General features: G+C 66.6%; 1 protein-coding gene across 7 annotated transcripts; it reads right to left on the bottom strand.

The window, feature by feature from the left end:
• Positions 1 to 756: 756 nt before the first annotated feature.
• Positions 757 to 19,563, bottom strand: CHRD (chordin). Of its 7 annotated transcripts, none has more exons than XM_075004279.1 (23): positions 19,219 to 19,563; positions 17,945 to 18,048; positions 16,491 to 16,614; positions 15,523 to 15,749; positions 15,218 to 15,336; positions 12,996 to 13,092; positions 12,502 to 12,643; positions 12,183 to 12,323; positions 11,878 to 11,960; positions 11,624 to 11,771; positions 11,230 to 11,336; positions 8,967 to 9,083; positions 8,398 to 8,554; positions 8,002 to 8,234; positions 7,430 to 7,543; positions 5,144 to 5,338; positions 4,078 to 4,171; positions 3,751 to 3,807; positions 3,539 to 3,642; positions 3,024 to 3,126; positions 2,441 to 2,595; positions 2,059 to 2,152; positions 757 to 1,594 (listed from the first exon to the last, which is right to left on the bottom strand). In XM_075004279.1, the coding sequence occupies exons 1-23, from the start codon at positions 19,346 to 19,348 to the stop codon at positions 1,536 to 1,538; spliced, it is 2,904 nt and encodes a 967-aa protein (XP_074860380.1). In that variant the 5' UTR covers positions 19,349 to 19,563; the 3' UTR covers positions 757 to 1,535. The 7 variants fall into 7 exon arrangements, 5 of the variants coding, with proteins under 5 accessions (XP_074860380.1, XP_074860379.1, XP_074860381.1 ...); XM_075004278.1 differs by having other exon boundaries at positions 16,491 to 16,617; positions 19,219 to 19,562; XM_075004280.1 differs by having other exon boundaries at positions 15,218 to 15,335; positions 15,603 to 15,749; positions 16,491 to 16,617; positions 19,219 to 19,561.
• Positions 19,564 to 20,314: the final 751 nt, after the last annotated feature.

Here is a 20,314-nt window from a genome sequence, read left to right as displayed (position 1 = left end):
CAGGGTTAGCCTCTGGCAGGCTGCCAGCGTAGCTCCCATTGGCCGTGGTTCGCTGTGCTCGGCCAACGGGAGCTGTGGGAAACAGTGGCCTGGCCCGCGCTGCTTTCTGCACCTCCCATTGGCCAGGAAGGGTGACCGGAGCCACTGGGCGCTGTGGGTGGCAGTGCCTGGGGCTGCTCGGATAAACACGCCGTTGGGCGGCCTGCCAGCGGCTAGCCCTCGCCAGCCACCGCGTTCCCCACCCCTGCCAGGGCCCAGCTCCATGGGGCAGTGGCTCTGCCCCACTGACCTGCACAGCTTCCTGGGGCTGGGAGGGACAACTGATTTCCCGGGGCAGCTGCTCCCTGCCCGGCCCTGCCCTTTTCTGGCTGCTCTCGGGGGCAGCCTCAGCACCCAGACCATAGGAGCCCCGGCCCTGGGACATCAGCCTCACGGACCCAGCCCCCATGGCTGTCCAGTGCTTGCAGCCGAGTGGGTGAGATTCGTTTCTCAGGGGCCCAGCCTCCCTCCTTTACAACACAGCTCAGGGCCACCAGGAAAATCCCAGCTCGGGACCCCCAGGAGGTGCTCTAATCCCACCCCTGCTAGCCGGAGGGAGGGAGGGAGGAAGGGGCCCCCCGGCTGGGTGGGCTGCGGGGAGGAGGGACACGGGATCAGGCAGTGCGGCTGCTAATCCCCGCTGTGGGCAGAGGTGTTTGCTCCAGGCCTGCAGGTGGGCTATGCCCGCAGCCAGCAAAGTGACAGAGCCGCAGCGGGGCGGTTTCATTTGTTTTTAATAAATACGCCGTCTCCCCCCGTCGGGTGGCTGCGGGGGGCAGGAAGGGCCCGGGGCCCGCCCTGAGCAAGGCGGGGAGGGGCCCGCCCTGAGCGGAGCAATTAGGGGAGATTAATTTGTCTGCTCAAGGCGGACAGGCTCTCTGGGAAACATAAGTTACACAACAAACCCAGACAAGGAACAAGCAGCGGAGGAGGCGGAGGGATGGGCGATTTTACACTATGTACAAGCTGGGGGCGGGGAACAGGGCCCCTTCGCTCACAGCCAGGGAACCAGCAAGGATGGTGCCCACCTCAGCCCCCAGTGGCCGTGCACTTCCCCCGGGCGCGGGGCGAGTCTGAGGGCAGGGGGAGGGCAGTGTGCCAGCCCCAGGAACCTCAGCCTTCCAGGGAGGTCAGGGCTGTGTCCTACTCTCTGCCATCCTGGGGGGCGCCTGCTCTCACTGAGCCAGGCTATTGCCACACACAGCATAGTCTGTGGCCACCCCTGCGCCCCATCCAGCTCGTGCAGGTCTCAGCCGTACAGCGGAGCCAGTCAGCCCCCTTGGGGCAGGGGCTCTCCCCAGAGCAGCAGCTCAGGCCTGGGTGGAAGCAGAAGGCAGAATCTGCCCTGTGAAACAAACCAAAGAAACCAAACTAGTCTAGGGCCGGCCAGGGGACGGGCCTGGGCCATGCAGCAGCCCTGCAGCTGGCAGGGGCATCGCAGATCTCTGCCCCACTGCTGCTCCACACCAGCTTGTCGCCCTGCTGCTGGTGTCCGGCTAGCGGCTCCAGGCCTTCGAGGCATCAGCTCTGAACTTCTCCTGGGCTTCTTCTGGGGCTGGAGGACAGAGGCAGAACATGGAGCAGGATTAGTCAGAGAGCAGGGCCTGTGCCAAGCCCCAGCTGCCCTTGGCAAGCGTCTGGGCCAGGTGCTGCTCAGGCTGGGATCCCGCATGACTCTGCCGTGAGACTAACCTCAGCCTGTGGCTGGGCTGTGGGGCCAGGCTGGACGCAGGGGACCTTTGACCCAGGGAGGAGTCTGAGCAAACCTGGAGACTCAGGGCCCACTCCACCAGATGGGCTGTAACTGCTCCCAGGCAGACTCAAACCTGGGGCCTCTGGAGCTTCGTGCAGCTTAGGCTGTAGCGGGGATGCATTTGCTCTCTGGGAAGTGGAGTGAAGTGCGCGGAGGTGTGTGGGTCACAGGGGCTCAGGCACCAGGCGCCTTGCAGAATGCTGGGCCCACAGGTGTGCGAGCTGGGGCAGAAGGGAAGCAGCTCAGGGCTGGAGGGAGACACTCACCCCGGCACCGGGCGCAACAGTGGCTCTCTTTCTTGGCATTGCTGGAGCAGGAAGCCGGGGAACATTCCTGGCGCTGGCAGTGGGTCTCCCCGGACTGCGGGTGGAGCGGGGGGGAGAAGGAAGTTAGATGGGGGCCTGGCCCAGCTGCGGGGTGGAAGGAGGTGGGAATGGGGCCAGGAGGCCTGGCCAGGTTGGGGGAGGAGCAGAAACCAGGGGCCTGGAGGCGGCCGGCTGAGTGCCCAGAAAGCCCTGTTGTTTTCTGGCCTCTGACGCCAAAGCCTGCTGCCCCCCGATTCTCGCCCCGTGCGCCCCGAGGGCTCTGCCAGCCTCTTTCTGGACTTGTGCCCCTGCAGCCGGCCTGGGCCCAGCCCCCTGCACTCACCACACACCAGCAGGTGATGCATTTCATCTCCCCGAAGGGGGGCACCGTGGGGTGCCAGCTCTCGTTGTTCATGTACCACTGGCGCCCAAACCGGCAGGCGCGGGGTCCGTCCGCCTGCATCATGTCCGACAGCTCGGGGGGGCTCTTCTCCGGAGCTGCAGGGAGCACAGACGCCAACGCCTTTTGCCGTGGTGCAGGGTGGGCCCCTGCCAGGCCCCACGAGATGCCGCCCCACCCCCCAAGGCAGCGTGCCCGGCCCATGGCTCGGGCAGGAGACTGAGGTTGACAGAACTGCCTGGCAGCCGGCAAGAGTGGGGGAGGGGAGCAGGGACCAGGCCAGACCAGGGGCCCATCTAACCTGGCCTCTTGCCTGGCAGAAGGAGTAAAGCCGCCCCCTGGTGGTCAGTCGTGGAATAACCACCCCCTCCCAGCTCCCTCAGCCAAGAGCTGCACTTGCCAGTGCAGGGGCTGGCACAACTGGGCCCCAGTCTCAGCCAGGGCAGGGCTGTTTTGTGCAGCCGCGTGGGGCCTGGTGGAGGGAGGTCCAGCTGTGACGCGGCCCGCGGCCCAGCCGGGGACGCACCTGGGCACTGCCTGCAGCAGTCGGACGGGCTGACTCGGATGGGGTTGCTGCAGGACAGGCGTGGACACTGCACCTTCTCACAGTACACTTCCCCCGTCGCTCCCTGAGCGGAGAGAGGATGCCCTGGGCTGAGGCCACACACCAGCCCAGACTGTGCCCCGGCCCGGGGCCTTAAACCAGCTGGGGAGAGGCCAGGCAAGAACCTGGGGAAAAGGGAGTCACTGGGCTGCCCTGCCAACCCAGAGCACGTCCAGTCCCCTCCTCTGCTCCGTGGGCCACCCCCGGCCACGCCCAGCCCCCCAGTACTGCCCTGCAAAGCTGCAGGGATCACCGCGCCCATCTGCGGCTCATTTGCACCAATGCGGATACCAGTTCTGTATTGATGCAGGGCTCTACCCCAAGGGTTGTCTCTCGGGCCCGGGCCAGGTCTCTGCGGACGGAGGGCCGTGGCAGAGGAGCTACGCCCAGCGCCATGCCCGCAGGGCTGCCCGTCCTGGACGGAAGCACGGTGGTACCTTGCAGGTGCAGATGGCACATTTGATCAGGCCAAAGGGGGGCACCACCGGGTGCCACCGGGTGCCGGCTCCTCGCCATGTCTTGTCACCGTCAAAGTAGCAGCCTGGGGTAGGGGACAGGGCAAGTGTTAGGGGTGTGGGTGGGGCAGAGGGGGGCCCAGAGAGAGCCAAGGGTCAGGAGAGGGCTTGCTCCCCACCCCCTCAGGACTCACCCTCGCTGCTGTCCCGGGCCTTCTCCACGCTCAGCTCTTCCTGGCCCTCCTTCCTCTCTGTCCAAACAAGAGGAGTCCATGAAGGAGCCTGGGATACTCGCTGGGATGGGCGCTTTGCCATGGCTGGGCCACAGGGGCTCCATGGGCCCCCCCCCCCGCTTCCCGCTCCCCTCCCCGCCCTGTTCACCCACACTGCTCCAGGGCAGGCTGTCCTTCCAGGGCAGGACCCCCAAATGTCCTGTGCCACAGGCCCCCGGGGTAGCCCCTTCTCCCTGCATGAACTCCAGGGCCCTCCTCTCAGCAGAGCCCAGCCCCGGTGCCCTGTACCTTCACAGACAGGGCAGCATCGGTCCTCCAGGTGAACCTGCTGGGTGCAGTTCAGGGGCTGGCAGAGGACTGGGTCGCAGATCACCGTGCGCTTCTGCAGGAGGGGAGAAGAGGCGATGGGGGAGGGGCAGTCACTTCTCACTGGTTGCCCCCCAGCAGAGGGTCTCTGCCGGCTTTGCAGTCCCAGAGCTCCCGGGAGCATCAGCAGCCGGGGAAGGCGGGGTCGGCCGTCACCCTTAAGCCAGCCCCAGGGAAGCGGGGAGAGCACTGGGGTGCAATCCACACTGCAGCTGCAGACGAGGACCAGACAACGCCAGCCGGTGCCCGGGGATCTGCCCTAGAGAGAGCGCCAGAGCCTGTGGCCGCCGGAGCCAAGGGAGCGCCCCTCCCTCGAGGCAGCAGCAGCGGCAGGCCCCTTAACCTCTCTGGAACCAGCCTCAACGGCAACCAGGGCACACGCTGGCACAAAGCCAGTTACAGCCCCAGGCCAGCAGGGTCCCCCGAGACTTGGAGCAGTGGCCCCATCTTGGGAGCCCACCCCGCTCACGAACAGCGCATCCTCCAGCCCAGGGCGTCCCCGCAGCTGCTGGGGAAAACCCCCAGGCGTCACCCGGGAAGGGTCCCACAGCCCCTGAGCAGAGGGAGCCCAGGAACAGAGGGGTGGAGCTCCCTGCCCCAGCCCCTGGGGGCACATCAGGAAGCGGGATGCGTTCTGGAATTCTACAGGCAGCTGGCCGGAGAGAGATGCCAACAGGCAGGGGCCAGGGAGAGGTGCCTGGAGGGTGGAGGACAAGAGACAGGCCCAGAGCAGCCCCCCGCAGCTGCCGAGAGGCTGGCACACCGGGGTGGCGGCCGAGGGAAGGGGGGCAGTGCAATTCCAGCTCCTGCAGACGTTGCTGTCCTGCCTGCTCACCTGCCTGCAAGGTTGGCCTGGCACCTGCTGCAGGGAGGGTGGCTGATGGGAGCCTGGTGGGGTGAAAGCAGGCACGGGGACACCAGCGCCGTGCCCAGCCCGGCTGAGCGCCTGAGGTGGATGCCAGCGGCTGCCAGCAGCCCTCGCACCCACCTGGCAGCTGCAGAGGGAGCACTTCCTGTCGTAGGCCGGGGCCCAGCGAGAGCCGTGGGCTCGGTGCTGCCCCTCGAAGAAGCAGGAGTTGGGATCCTTCTTCAGCTGCTCGGGGTCCTTGGGCTCCTCTTGGAGATCGTCCTGCCCCGGGGCCAGCCGGATGCCCCCCGACTCGCACTGGTTGGGGATGTGCACCTGGAGTGGGGGAGCACCGGCAGTCAAGGGCAGGGGGCCATCAGCACGGGCATGGCCCAGCCCGGCCGAGTCACAGCAATGGCCCAGCATCCGGCCGGCCTGCGGCTGGCGCCAGGTGCTGCCGAGACGGCCCGGTGCTCCCGGGGGCCTGGCTGCCCGTTGCCAGGCTCTGGCAGCCAGAGGTGAGGGAGACCCAGTGTGTGGGCTGCACCCTGCCTGTCCTGGGGCACAACCCTTGGCCGACCTAGGAGCTCCAGGGGTCTGGCTAGCTCCTTTTTGAGCCCAGGATCCGTGTCTGGCCTCCCTGGCCCGGCGCCCCCCAGCCCGCTCGGCACGCTGTGGGGAAAGGCTTCCTTGGGTCCACACCAGCCTGCTGCCGCTGGCCCCTAGCTCTGTGCTAGGGGAAGGAGTAAACAGCACTTCCCCAGTCACCGCCTCGGCAGCGCAGACCTCGGTCCGACCCCCTTAGCCCTCTCTTTCCCCAGGGAGAAGCCCGTCTCTCCTCTGACACTTCCCGGCCCCCCTCCCGCGGCGGCTCTCGGCTGAGCAGGGGCATCGCAGCCGCAGGATTCACCCTGGGGGCTCCAGGGGATGTTCTCAGTCTTGTTCTTGCCCCACTTGCTAATGGTCCCGGAGGCCTGGAACTGCCCTCAGGGGGCCCTGCTGAGCCAGGCCGTCAAGGGGCAGGGCGGCTCGGACGCTGCTGGAGTTTGGGCTCACCCACTCTGCTGCTCCAGCCCGAGCTGCTGCCGGCCGCTGTCCCCCTCGCCCCATGTGCTGCTGTGGGATGCTGGCCCATCCCACCTGCATCCCGGAGCGCTGCCCCCTGCAGGACCCTTCAGCCCGCTGCAGCTCGGCTCGAGGTCTCAACCTGCACCAGGGAACCCCCCCCGCTCCCTGCGCTGCCAGGGGATGAGGTGTGGGGAGAACGGAGGAACGAATGCAAGTTTTCCTTAAGGAAGAAACTTTCTGTCTGGCTCTCGCCCTGGCACCCGAGCAGTGGCCAGCCCCGAGCGGCTGGGAGCAGGGCCAGGACGTGGCCAGCAGCAGCTGCTCCTGTTCCTGCGGGGCCAAGCCCCCTCCCCGGAGAAGCAAGTCCCTGGGGTCTCTGGGGCATCCAAGACACAAACACAGGCTGCAGCTGGAGGCCTCCGAGCCAAGCGCAGCTTCTGGGAAAGCCGCCGGGGCGCCGGGCCCAGCCAGGCAGCGGATGCTGCTCTGTCTGCAGATATCCCCTCCCGCAGGGTTTTCCAGCCCGGGTGCCAGCGGAGCGAGTGCCCGAGGAAATCTGGGGCGGGGCAGGCAGCGCCAGCCTGAGGCAGCAGCTTCCGCACCTGGGGCCCCACGCCTGGCCAAGGGGTCAGCTGGCCTTTGCCCCAGCCCTGCAGGAGCAGGCAGAGCACAGGTGGGCCAAAGAGGCCATTAACTCTTTGCTTTCCAGCGCACTGGAGGGGGCGCCCTGAACCTCTGTCGAGAGGGAGCCCAGAGCTCTGGTTGGCCTGAGCCTCACAGCTGGGGCAGCGCTCGAGTTTCCAAACAGCAGCTGAGCCAGCTCAGGGGGGAGGGGGGGTAACGTGTGCATCTCTACCTCCGCCCGTCTGGCTCGGGCTGTGAGCGGCAGTTTGGGCTGGTCCCAGTCCCTAAGGCACAGTGGTGCCCAGCACAGCGCCTGGGGGGCTGTGGGTGAGGAGCGAGGGGCCTTGGCCCCGGGCAGAGGACGGGCAGGGATGGTGCCGCTTGAGCGAGGAGCTGGCGGGGTGAGTGGGAGCAGTGAGACGCAACGCAGGCTGGGGCAGGGCTTCCCTGGGCATCTCCCAGGTGAAGCCCTGGAGGCCTGGGACGGCTGCTCCAGGCCGGGGGATGCCGAGCTGTCTTGCAGCCCAGAGCAGCAGGCCACAGGCCCCAGAGCGGGTGACTGGGGTTGGGGTCCCCTCTCCTGGAGTAAGACCAGCAACACAGCCTGCGGCCAAGGGCGGCTGCCCTGCAGGCTGTGACCAAGCTGGGCTGAGTCACACCCTGGCAGGGGCTGGCGCCTGGCTGGGCTCCCGCAGTGGCTGGCCAGGGCGTGGAGAGCGAGTCAGGGGCACCTACCCTGCCCCGCATCTCACCGCGGGGGTTGACTTTGGTGCTGACTTGCAGGAAGGCTGAGCCCTGGGCCAGGTGGCGCAGCAGCTCTGCGTCCAGGTCCTTCACCACACCCTGGGCCTAGGCACAGAGGAGAGGGGCATTGGCGGGGCCCACGACGAACTGCCCAGCTGTATGGGGCACCAGCACATGGCCTGGGGCGCCCAGCGAGGGGGTGGCCCCTCTGGGATTCTCCCAGCTTCGCCTGCACAGCTGCCCCAGTGGCCCCGTGCAGAGAGGGGGCTGGTCAGCACTTCCAGGTGGAGGTGGAGCTGCCCTGGGCAGGAACCAACATGCCCCTGAGGGGCTGCAAGCTCTGGCCGCTCCAGGGTCCCCCCCCCCCCATCTTCTTCACCAGCCGGCAGGGGGGCCAGGCTGAGGGCCTTCACACAGAGCTCTGCAGAGCTGCCTGGGCATCGCCGGGGCCCCGGCTCCCCATCTCAGCCTATAGCACCCCGGCTTCAGGTTCTCCTCCCCCAGGCACCCCTCCCCTCTGCTCCCCGGTGCCCCTCACCCCTCCCACGCCCCAGCCCCATCACCTCTGTGCCGTAGAAGCCCTTGAGAAGCCGGGTGTGCTCATGGCTGCGCTCCCCCAGCTGGGCCACGCCATGCAGGTGGGCGCTGACAGCCACGTCCTCCGCCCTGCCAAGCCCGCCCACCACGATCTCGTAGTGCAGGTGGCAGTGCTCATCCAGAGAGACCCAGGCGTGTCCTGCCGAGCCGGTCCGCACGGGGGGAGCCACCAGCTGGCCAGCCAGGGGGACGGGCAGCTCTGGGCACAAGGAGCACAGGTGAGACAGGTGCTTGCTATGGGGCCTGCAAGGAGTCACCTGGCCCCGCCCTGAGCCCCAGGCAATGCCCAGTACAGAAACAGCCCCCGCCTTGGGCCCTCCAGCCGTGGGAGAGCAGACAGGGTGCGGCCTGGCAGCAGGTACCTGTATATCGTGCCAGGAGGCTGCTGTACAGCAGGGAGCGGATCTGCCCCCGCACCTCCCCCTCCACAAAGTCCTTGGTGGCCACGTTGAGGAAGAGCTCGCTCTGCAGTAACATGTGGGCGTCTCGGGCGCTCATGTGCTGCCAGGTCCCGCTGGCCTGGCCAGGAACGGGGGAGAGCGAGGGATTAACATGCCTGCTGGGGTGGGACGTTAGTCACATAACGGCCCCCCACCCCCGGGGCATCGGCTGCGGGGATTGAACCCCGCACCTCTGGGTCACAATGCAGGAGCTGCTTCTGCCCTGGCCAGGGGACCTGCTTAACCCCTCGCACATTGACTGCTATACGGCCCAGCCGCCACTGGAGGGAGACAGAGCCCGGCAGTCCCTGGCTGCGACCTGTGCCCGGCCCACCCTGGGGATGGAGAGAGAAGCAGCCCAGGGGATGGAGGCAGAGGCACAGGCCCACAATGGGGGTGTGTGTGTGTCAGGCGGCACACCAGGATCTGGTCCCCCCAGGGGCGGGGTCTGGCAGTGCCCCCCAGATTCCCACCCCCCAGCAGGTGCTCACCAGCCCCTCCTTGTAGCTGGGCGTCATGTCAAAGAGGATGCTGCGTTTGTTCCTCCTCCGCGGCTTGGTCTCCAGGGTGATGCTGAGGACCTCGCTCGCCGTCCCCACGACCTGGACCTGTGGGGACACAGGGGGCAGCGCCCCGGGGGGGGGGTGTGTTTGGGTCCTCGCGGTAGCGGAGATCCGGGGAAGAGTCAAGCCAGCTTGTCTGCAGCAGCCCAGGAGGGCAGAGGGCAGGTTACCGACCCTCAGCACTGTCGCCTGTTCACAGCTCAGCAGACATTACCCCAGGAGTCGGCAGCCCCTGTAGCCCTGTGTCCCAGAGGAAACAGGCTCCTGATGCCCAGGCTCTGTTCCCCAACCCCCTGCTCTGACCACTAGGCCACCCTTTCCTCCCAGGGCTGGAAACAAACCCAGGAGTCCCAGTGGCAGGCCTGCCCGGTGCTCTCAGCCTGCAGGGAGTGGTGCCACAGCTCCCAGAGAGAGGTGGGAGGGTGTGGGGGGGCCAGGGTGTTGGAGTGTTCAACCCACCCCCAAAGCCCCACCTTCATTCTGCCCTAGCTCCGCCCCCTTCTGCAAGGACCTCTCCTTGCTCCGCCTCTTACCACCCAGCCCCGCCCCTTCCCTGGAGCTCCCACCCATGTAGCACTCTCTGTCCATCCCAAGCTACCCATCAGCTGGCGGCCCTGGGGAGCAGGGTGGGGAACACCTGTGGCCTCTGGGTGTGGAGCACCGGCTGATTTTTTCTTGGGGATGCTCGAGCTCAGGAGCCCAGGGAGTTACTGCCTAGGCCCTACCTGCTAATGGGGAGTGGGTCCTGGGGTTGGAAGGGTCAAGGACACAGGTGGTGCTCATGGGTACAGCCCGGGACGGATACAAAAATGTGGATCTGTATCCATCAGCCTCAACTCCACATCCCGTCTGCAATCGGACTTTACTTCCCTCCGCACCACAAAGCGGGAGAGGTCGGGGGTGGGAGCACTGACCTGTGAGGGGGACAGCTGGAAAGCAGGGACGGGGGCATGTGTAAGGGGCAGTGGGGACTGGGGCTCTGCAGGTCAGTGCTCACTGCTGGAGAAGAGACAGGGGCTGGGCAAGGCTGGCCCTTGCCCCCCCGGCTGGTCCCTTGTGGGCAGATTTAGGATGGAGCCTCTTGTGCCCTTTCTCTAGGCCAGTGCAGGGGCCTGTGATGTTCCTGGAGTTTTACAGTAAATACGAAACCATTTCTGTCACGTTTGCCCCAAATCTTGCGCCAAGCCGGCCGAGCGAGGGGTCTAATGACAGCTGGTGAGTCACTGAATCTGTTCATGCAGCTTGTCGGTCTGTGCCGTGCATGTGTGTGAAGTTACAGGTATGGGCTGTGTGTCTGGAGCAGAAGCGTTTGCGGGCTCAAGATCACAGCGGAAGGCGTGGTCACCTCGCAGCCAGGAAAACGGGCTAAACAATGACTCCAAACCCACATCTTACGAATTTGACTAGAGGTGCTGTCTAACCCTGCGGCCAATGGCAGGAAGCCCCAGCAGGTAACCTGAGCAGGGGGTCCCCCATGGAGTGTGTGCCTAGGCGCAGAGATCTTCCCTCCACATGGCCAGACTATAAAGATAACCCAGGCAGTGGCCAGTTTGTCTTTCAGTCCTTGTGATCTAAGCCTGTGTGGACCAGGGATCTGTCCCCCAGAGGGCATATTGTCAGAGACTTTCAGGAGAGCTGCTTGTACCACCAGCTGCGTCCCTCATCAAGAGCTTTGGCTGTTGTGTGGGATTTAACCACTTCAACAATTCCTCTCTCACCCCCGCTTTCTTTCTTTCTTTGCTAATAAGCCTTTGGATTTTAGATTCTGGAGGGCCGGCCCAGTGTGCTGCTTTGCGTGAGGTCCGAGGACGTGGGAATGTGGCCGGTCCCTCCAGGGACGTGCAGAATCGGCGTGGATTTGGTGAAATTGACTTTCACTGCCCCTCACCTCAGCAGGAGGGGGGGATCATTTGGGCGTTACTGCTGGAGGATTTCTGGGTTTGCTGGCCAGAGGGGCTGGCAGAGCTACTTTGGCAGCTGCTTTGGTTGGCCTTACTGCGAAGCAGACCCCAGTCTGGGCCGTACGTGGCCCGGTTTTAGGCAATTTGTCCAGGGTTGGTTCTCTCAGCTGTGCCCAGAACCCCCCTTAATATTACGCACACCCCTCTGCTAGACAGTGGGGTAGGAGGGAGAGCTCTGGGTGGCAACCTGCTCACGAGTGCCCCCCGCTGCCCTGGACGACCCTGCCTACCTGGTACCCCAGCGTCCCGTTCTCGTGCAGCGCCAGCTTGGCCGAGCCCACTGCCCCCGTCTTGGTTGGGATCAGGGCATCTCCTCCGCACAGCACGCTCTGGAGGGCTGCGATAACAGAGCAAGAGCCGCAGAGCTCTCAGGCCTGGCATATGCAGCCACCCCAACCCAGACTCCATCACCAGGTGCCGATCTGCACCGTGGGCTGCCCCACAGGAGCCAGGGCAGCAGCCACCCCTGCCAGGAGCCCCCTGGGTGATGGACGGTTCCGTCCTCTGACGCTCCCATTCCAGCCCCCCACAGGGACAGGCCAGGGGTCTCCCTGAGCTCCTATCCTGCTATTCCCAGGCCCTGGGGCCCAGCGAGGCCTCAGCAGCCTCTTCCCTGCCACTCACTGTCACAGCTCTTCCGGGCAGTGATGTAGCCGGAGATCTGCCGCCGGCGCCTGCCCTCCGTCTCTGCCGTGAGCTTCAGCTGCCCCTGCGCGAGCCACAGCATCTCGCGGCTCGACAGGTCGCTCAGCACCTCTGCGAAGTCGGGGTCCTGCGGGCACAGCCGTGGGGAGGAGGGAAAGGGCTGTGCCTAGGCCGCCAGGGGGCATTGGGAGGCTGCCCGTGAGCAGGGAAGGGAGGGCCAAGGGGCTGCTTACCTGCGTGGTGATATTGGCCCGGACCTCCCGCAGCACCCGGGTCTGGTGCAGGATCCGGACCGTGAGTGAGACCCAGGGAAATTCTGCAGAGGCAAAGAGCATTGCACAGGCTGTCCCTGTAGTGCCCCCTGTACGCCACCGTACCCCTCAGCCCCATCTCCCGCCCCTCCTCCAGCAACACCACACCCCACACACCTTCCCCTCCCAACCCCCTGGCACAGGGCGCCCTGCCCAGTGCCCTGCTAAGGGGCCCGTCTAAGCCCCAGAGCTGCCCCAGGCCTTGCCCCGCCGCCATCCCCACTCGCCTTTGTCCCCCGGCTCCAGCAGCCCCTTGGCCATGAGGATGAAGTGCAGGTTGTTCTCGGTGTCGCTCAGGGTCAGCATGGCGATGCCCCCCGTGCCCATCTGGGTCGGGTCCACAGAGGTCAGGATGGCGCTGAAGGTCTCTGGGATGGAAAGGGCGGAAGGCGTCAGGGTCAGGCTGGGACTGACCGGACAGTTAGACACTGGGCATTCTGCATGGAACAGGGGGCACCGGCGGCTGCCGAGATCCCAGCCCGGCTGCCAGGCCGGCAGGCCCCTGTGCAGCGAGGACCAGCCAGTGCAGGCCAGAGGCGACATTACCTGCAAAGAGGGCCCGGTGCCTGATGATCTGGCCTTGGATCTCGCCAGCAGGCTGGGACTTGGTGACCAGGGAGATGTGGAGCCGCTCGGCCTTCAGCAGCCGGAGGGAGGGCTTGTGCAGGTTCCGCCACATGCCGCAAATCTGGGGCAGGGCAGGTGGTGAGTGGGGAGGGGCAGCTGGGAAGCGGGGGGGGGGGTGAGGGAGAGAGAGGGCAGGGCCCCAGAGCTGGGGCTGATGGGGGAGAGGGGGGAGTCTGGGATGTGTAGCGCCCCCAGGCTGAGTGTCCGGGGATGGGGGTACCAGCTCATCAGAGCCCACGGGCCCAAGGGAAGCACCTCCTGGCAACGGGGCTGGCCCAGAGGCCGCAGCGCGAAGATGGGAAGTGGCTGCATTGTCGGCGTAGAGCCCAGTGGGCCTGGGGAGCCCTGGGGTGGCGGGGGGCTGCCTGGCACAGCCCCAGGCTGGCGCCTCGCCGCTCACGAGGGTCACTCACCGTGCCATCCTGCAGGGAGACGCTCTTCTGCACCGGGTGCTCAAAGAGCACGTTGCCCTCGGGGTCGCTGAAGCGGATACGGCTCGGCCGGCCCAGCCTGCGGGGGAACTGGGGTGACTGAGTGAGCCAGGCTGGCCAGGCAGAGTGGGTGTGTGGTGGGGGCGGGGGGGGGACACTGGCACTGCCTGGCTGCAGAAAGCCCGGTCTGTGCCCGCCCCCCCCTGAGCATAGCCCTCCCCCCAGCGAGTCCCAGGGGACGGTCTCCTTTCTGGTTGGCCCCCTCACCCCACAAGCCACCCAGCATCGTGGGGCTTCCTGACTGCAACCGCGGGGGCCAAAAAGGGGGTGCAGCCTCTCCCCAGCCTGGGGTGCTGGAGAGAGGGTCTCCATAGAAACACATTCACTGATGAAACTGCAGAGGGGGCGGCCAGCCAGTCCTGCCAACCCCCCGGGCTCCAGGGGTGGCCCTTTGGCCCAGTACCAGGGACCAGGCTTCTCAATGGCTTGCCACGCACTCTGCCCCAAGGGGCTCTGGGCACGCATAGGGGGGTGCCGGAGGGGCTGGGGGGAGATGCAGGGCTCGCCGGCCCCCACAGGGACAGAGGGAGGAGAGGGCAGCCGAGGGGCTCAGGCCCAGGGAGGAGCGTCAGCTGTCAGGACACGACCAGGGGAGCACCTAGGCCAGCAGGGCAGGAAGCAGAGAGGCTGGAGCTGGGGCAGCTGGCTGGCAGGGGGGGATCCGTGCGCACTCGGTGCAATGCCAGCAGCCAAGACTCAGGTCGCAGGCCTGGCCTAGGGGCTGGCAAATCGCAGGAGGCTGCCATCCGCCCAACCGGGTTAGTAACTAGGCGGGCTGATGTCACGTATCACTGAAAGCCTGGGGTAGTTCCTCCCTCCCACCCCTCAGTCCGCTACGGCGTGTGCTCGAGCGCCCCTTCTAGGCTCCCGGCGACAGGGAACTTAGGGACCGGTGCTCGTTATCCATCCAGTTCTTTGTCCAATCCTGCAAGAACATCTGCGCAGCCAGACCCCAGCACAGACCCCTCAAGGGTACCAGAGCCGTATGGGGCAGGCAGACCCCAGAGCTCAGGGCAGAGCGTCAAGGACTCCAACAGGGTCTGTGCCGCCGCAGGGCGCCTCCGGCACAGAAACCCTCGTGGGATGGGGGCCTTGGACTGTAAACTCCTTGGGGCAGGGCCCGCTCCTCTCCCAAGCACTCCAGCGTGGCTAGAAATTCTGCGGGTTTGGCCTTCTTTGGCTGCACTGCCTTGGTTTAAAATTAGTCACCACTTCACTATGCAAAGCCCTGGAAAAACGGGGGGAGCTGCAGCAGGCAAGGAGCTGAGCTCAGCTCCCTCCGCACGGCTCCAGTGGAACAGCCAGCGAGCTGGAAGGTGGGGAGGGATCGGCGAGCGTGGAGAAGCAGCCGGGCCCTCCACCATGTGCGGTTGGGCCCTGTTTATTGGACTCTTTCCCATTTCCCGGAATTTGTTTTTAATGAAAACCTTGAGGAAAGGAATGTTCCTGCCTGTGACGGATTCTCTGGAGTCCCAGGGAGACATTACCAGGCCTGTTCAGCTGTTTCGTAATGATATTAGAGCAACAGCAGCTGCCTATCAGATGGGGCTCGGAAGGCCTAATAGGCAGGAAGCCAGAGAATGGTTAAACCCCAGAGACCGGCTTTGCAGTAACCCTTTCTCGTCTGATAAACAAGAGCTGCTTGCTACCTGCTTGGGCAGGGGCGGCCTGGCCCAAAGACTGGCTCCACCTTGGTTACCTCTGCAGAGCCAGCAGGGGATAGGACTGCAGGGACCTCCCCGCATAGGCAGTATTCCCCTAATTTTTTCCATCTGCATGCAGAATAAATTTTATGTGCACCAAGGCATGTGTGGATGTGCACCACCAATACAAACAGGGGCTGCTGGCTGTGGGTGCTCTGCTAATCAGCTGGACGGTACTGGAATTTCCCCTGGATGGCTGCCCAAGCACTCAAGTTACAAGAGACACTGCCCGTGGGTGCCCACCGACCGCTGGAGGCAGCATGCGGCAGCAGTACGGGTGTGTTCCCTGCCCCCAGTGGACAGCGACTAGAAGGCTGGGAACTGACTAATCTCCTTTCCCGCTCCAGTCCCATCCACTGTGACTGCAACTGAACAGGCTCTGGAGTCAGCCTCTGGGTGAGAGTTTCCTCGGGCTGCCCCGGAGCCTGGGGTGGGACTGACCTTTCGTAGTTGATGGAGAAGAGCAGGTTGGCGCGCACGAGGGTGAGCCTGGCCTTAGCCACGGCACTGGACAGGGGCAGCCACGGCTCTCCCCCACTGGTGAGCAAGGCCACAAAGTCTGGGGGAAGAAAGCGGAAGATCGCAGTTACTCCTTCAGCTTGGGGGGTGCCGGGCTCTGCAGCGGGTGGCGAGACTGCACACTGCCCCCTGCCCCAAGAGCCCGTGTCTGCACTGACACTGGGGCGGCGAACACCGTGGCGGCAGGCTGGGGATTACTCTGCTAAACCAAGCCTGAAACACTTCCCCCGTCCTCCTGCCTCTGCTGGGCCCGCGGCCCTCCTGGCCGCCCTCCTCCACAAGGGCACCGAGGTCAGCTCTCCAGTACCGGTGCGGCTCTCATCCTGGGCCAGGTCCTCTGAACTCAGGTAGGAACGGTCGTTGTAACTCCTGTGCAAGTCACCCTCCTTGTCCTGGAAATACCCGAAGCTGTCGAAGAGGGGCTCGGGCCTCTTCTCCGGGAGGCTGGGAGGGGCTGAAAGGAGGAGGGTTACGATCGCGCTGCATCTTCTATGCAAACGGGGCCTGTGGCACAACCCCTTTTGCACAGAGGGGGAAACTGAGGCACGGAAAAAGGAAAGGACTTGCCTGAAGTCGCAGGCCCTTTCCCTGACTGCCTGTCCCTTCCGCTCCATGCCCTCACTCCTGTGGCATGTGGCTTCTTACAGGTACCTGGGTACCTGGTGACTGGGTAAGGAGACCCCTGTGCCCTCCCTGCCATTAGAACTGGAATGGAACCGGAGGGACCAGCTGGAAACTCAGCACAAGGGGCTTGAACCCAGAGCAGCACAGTAAAGCTTCTCCAAGGGTGTAGCAGCCGGGCCTCACACAGGGATGCGCCTAAATGCCTTGGGGCTCTAGTGCCAACTGTTCAGCCAGCTGCCAGGCTCCAAATGTGCCTGGTGCCTCCCCCAGGTGGACAGCTACGCAACAGGCTTCCCACAGGGGAAACTCCCTCCTACCCCTGGTAGCCAGTGGAAGTCTCTTGCCTGGAGGCAGGAAGGTCTTTCTGTTGTGTAAGCTGAGCGCTTGGGCGGCTGCCCAGGAGAGATTCAGGTGACACCCAGCTGACTAGCAGACCCTCAGCGTGAGCGTCTATTTGCGGTGCACATGGCATGTGCCTTGGCGCACTTCACAAAATTTATTCCACTCACGGATGGAAAAACTTAGTGGGAACCCTGCCCAGGACTCAGAAAGGCAGGGCCGTGGCTCTTACCCTTTGGGCAGGTGTGGCAGCAGTGTCCCGGCAGCAGGACAGGATCACTGCATGGCAGGGCAGGACAGTCGTGCTTAATATTCTTACAGCTGACTTTGCCCGTTGGTTTCCCTCGGCGATTCCTCTGCTGGGAGGGGAGACAAACATCCTTTGCCAGGCGCTTGTGTGGCCTGCTGGTGAGAGACCCAGTGCCCACCCTGTAACATGAGCCTCTGCAGAGCACCGGTGGGGGCTCCTTGGAGTTTAGTTTGACATCCACCTGCACTGTGAGCGGGGGAAATTGGAGGCAGGCGACAATAATTTTTGCCGTGTCCCACTGCTCTGATCTGCACAATGTGCCTACGGGTCTCTCTGTAGGGGCCACCTGCTTCCCCAGGCCCCAGCTTAGCACACCTGCCTGCAAAACCCTTATTTCCAGCCCCCACAACCAACGACTCCCCCCGGTTTTGCAAAGACCTCTCCTTGCTGCACACCGCAGCCCCCTGCCGGGCTCACCCTGAATGCAGTCCCCCTGCCCTCTGCCCCTTGGCTGCTCTAGAGCTGTTTGTGGTGCTGCTCAGCTGCAAGCCAGTGCACGCCAGCTTCAGGCCCCTGGTCCCGCCACATCCGTGCGCAGCTGCTTCCTGGCCATAACTGCCCCCTGCTTCCTGGCTGGGGGGGCTGGGCTCTGGGGCGCAGGTGGGAGCAAAGCCCCCCTTTCAGCCCCCTCTCCGCGTGGCCGTGGGGACCAGCCAGGTGTGCGCCTGAAGCTGCCATGGGTCCCTGCCTGGGCAGTGCTCTGGGCCTCTCCTTACAGCAGCTCGGAGATCCCGGGAAGGGAGGCGGGAGTCCAGGAAAGCATTTCATGTCCGTCCCTGCTTTCCAGATCCCCAGCGCCAGGACACGGGGAGCAGCTGAGGGTGGCTGCAGATGCACCCTGCTTCTGACAAGGGGGGGGGCGGGGAGCAGGAAGGAGGGGCAGGTTCCTCAACAAGTTCCTTTCCCATAGCTCTGTCCTGCCCCCAACCAGGAGCACAACAAGGGTCTGCCAGGACTTGGTCCTGCCCCCCCCAACCCCTCAGCCAGGCTCTGTTCTGCCCCCCTCCCCAGGACTCGGTCCTGCTCCCTCCAACCCCCCAGCCGGGCTCTGTTCTGCCCCACTCCCCAGGACTCGGTCCTGCTCCCTCCAACCCCCCAGCCGGGCTCTGTTCTGCCCCCCTCCCCAAGACTTGGTACTGCCCCTTCCAAGCCCCCAGCAGGGCTCTGTTCTGCCCCCCTCCCCAGGACTTGGTACTGCCCCCTCCAACCCCCCAGCTGGGCTCTGTTCTGCCCCTTGTGTTGCCCCGGGGCAGAGGCTGGGCACAGTGCCCACTGCCCAGGGTCCTGGAGTGCAGAAGTCGAGTGGGCAGAGACCAGCCTGAAAGGTGAGTGTGGGGCCCCAGGGTGCTCGGTGGACAGAGGGGCTCCCCGCTTACCGGCTCACAGTAGCAGACCACACAGTGCATCACCCCAAACGGCTCGCCCAGGTCCGGGTGCCAAGTGTCCTCCAGGGCATAGAACCGACCTCCGAAGGAGCAGCCTGCGGAGGGGGAGCAAACTCCTGAGGGCACAGCCAGCAACCTGGGGCCCAGCTGTGCCACCCCTGTCGTCCACCTGTGTCCAGGGAAGCCACCCCCAGCCTGTGCCCACCACTGCCCCCCACAGCCACCCCCCACCTGTGCCCCCATTGAACCCCACAGCCACCCCCCGCCTGTGCCCCCTATTGCCCCCCACAGCCACCCCCCGCCTGTGCCCCCATTGAACCCCACAGCCACCCCCCGCCTGTGCCCCCTATTGCCCCCCACAGCCACTCCCTGCCTGTGCCCCATTGCACCCCACAGCCACCCCCCGCCTGTGCCCCCCACTGCCCCCTGCAGGCCCCCCACCTGTGCTCCCCACTGCCCCCCACAGCCACTCCCTGCCTGTGCCCCCATTGCACCCCACAGCCACCCCCCGCCTATGCCCCCACTTCCCCCTGCAGCTTGTGCCCCCCACGGCTTCCCTCTGCCCCCGCAGCCACCCCCTGCCTGTGCCCCCCACAGCCAACCCCCACCTGTTCCCCCACTGCCCCCCGCAGCAACCCCCCGCCTGTGCCCCCCACAGCCTCCCACTATCCGCAAAGCCACCACCCGTCTGTGCCCCCACTGTCCCCTGCAGCTCGTGCCCCCCATTGCTTCCCACTTCCCCCTGCAGCACCCCCCGCCTGTGCCCCCACTGCCCCCCACAGCCACCCCAGCCTGTCCCCCCCACTGGGCCCCGCAGCCACCCCCCGCCTGTTCCCCCACTGACCCCCCCAGCCACCCCCCGCCTGTGCCCCCCACTGCCCGCCGCAGCCGCCCGCGGCCGGTGGCTGCCCCCCCGCCATGCTGTCCCAGGGCAGCCAGGCTTCCCCCTCGCCTCCAGCCAATCCCCCTCTCCTGCTGTCCCGCGGCAGCCAGCGGCCGCCAAGCCACCTCCGCCGTCCTGCTGCTCCCGGGACGCCTCCCTGCCCCGCGCCCAGCGCCGGGCAGCGCCCTTGCTGCGGCTGGCACGGGCAGGCGAGAGCCCGGCCCCTCCCAGCCGCTGTCACCCGCCCAAGCCGGGCGCCCGGGGCGGGAGCCTCGCCAGGCGCAGGAAGCCGGAGCGCGGAGCGGTGCCAGCGGGCAGCCGGGCACAGGGGCTCCCCGCGGGGCCAGCGCGCACCCCGGCGGCCGCCGCCCCGGGCTCCTACCTGCCGCGCCCTTGGCCGGGAGCGGGTCCCTCTCGGGCTGGATGGGCAGCAGCGGCTTGGGCCGGGGGGCGGCGGCCGGCGCGGGGCAGAGGGCGAGCGGCAGCAGCCAGGCCAGCAGCGGCGGGGCCATGGCGGGCCGGAGCGCACGGCTGGGCCGTCAGGGCGCGCAGTGCCCGGGCCCCGGCCCCCGGCAGCTTTTATAGGCGCCGGGCCGGGCCGCGCGGAGCGCAGCGGAGCCATCCTGAGCAAACAAAGGGCCCGCTAATGAGGCGCGGGCCGCCGGGGATTAGAGCCCCGCGGGGGGCCGAGCGCCCCGGGCCGCAGCGCGCTGCGAAGCGGCCGCCGGGATCGGGCCCGCGGGGCGCCCAGCCCGCCCGGCCAATGGCAACGGGCCCGGCCCGGCCCCCCGCGGCCCCCTCCGCCCAACCGCCTCCTCCCGGCCGCCCGGAACGCGTGGAGGGGCGTCCGGAGAGCCCCGCGCCGCGCACCCCCGGTCCCGCTCCCTGCGCCCCGCCGGACCCCGCCCCCCGCCTCGCGGGCTGCCCCCCCCGCTCCCCGCCGCGCACCCCCGTCCCCGCAAACCCCGCCCTAAGGGCTGCCCCCGCCTCGCTCCGCGCCCCGCAACCCCCGCCCCGCTGCCCTCCCCGCGCCCCGCAACCCCGGCCCCGCTCCCCGCCCCGCGGGCTGCCCCCCCCCCCCGCGCCGGACCCCGCTCCCCGCACCAAGCTGGCTGACCTCGGACCCCGAAGGACCTCTCACCCCCGCGGGCGGCCCGCTCCCCCGCTCCCCGCACCGCTCCGCCGCACCGCGCAACCCCCGGCCCCGCGCCCCACACCCCCCGCACCGCGGGCTGCCCCCTCCCCCGCACTGGGCTGGACCCCGCTCCCCGCACCAAGCTGCCTGACCTCGGACCCCGCACGACCCCTCACCCCCGCGGGCTGCCCGCTCCCCGCACCGCGCCGGACCCCGCACGCCCCAGAGCTGCTCGCTCCCCCGCACCCCTGCTCCCCCCTCCTTCTTCGCCCTCACGAACGCAACGCCGGGCCCCCGCCCCCTCCCTGCACCTGCCTGCCGCACACCTACCCCTGCAGCGGGG

The sequence above is a fragment of the Carettochelys insculpta genome, chromosome 10 (genome assembly GCF_033958435.1).
Source record: "Carettochelys insculpta isolate YL-2023 chromosome 10, ASM3395843v1, whole genome shotgun sequence".
Taxonomy (NCBI): domain Eukaryota; kingdom Metazoa; phylum Chordata; order Testudines; family Carettochelyidae; genus Carettochelys; species Carettochelys insculpta.
Note: the sequence above shows the minus strand (reverse complement) of the source record. Positions and strands in the feature narration are given on the sequence as shown.

Coding starts and splice junctions, on each gene's coding strand:
- CHRD (XM_075004278.1), bottom strand. CDS start 19,348: ATGGCCCCGCCGCTGCTGGCCTGGCTGCTGCCGCTCGCCCTCTGCCCC. Junction 3,808..4,077: donor ATGCTGCCCTGTCTGTGAAG/GTACAGGGCACC, acceptor TTGTTTGGACAG/AGAGGAAGGAGGGCCAGGAA. Junction 2,153..2,440: donor GCATCACCTGCTGGTGTGTG/GTGAGTGCAGGG, acceptor CTCCACCCGCAG/TCCGGGGAGACCCACTGCCA.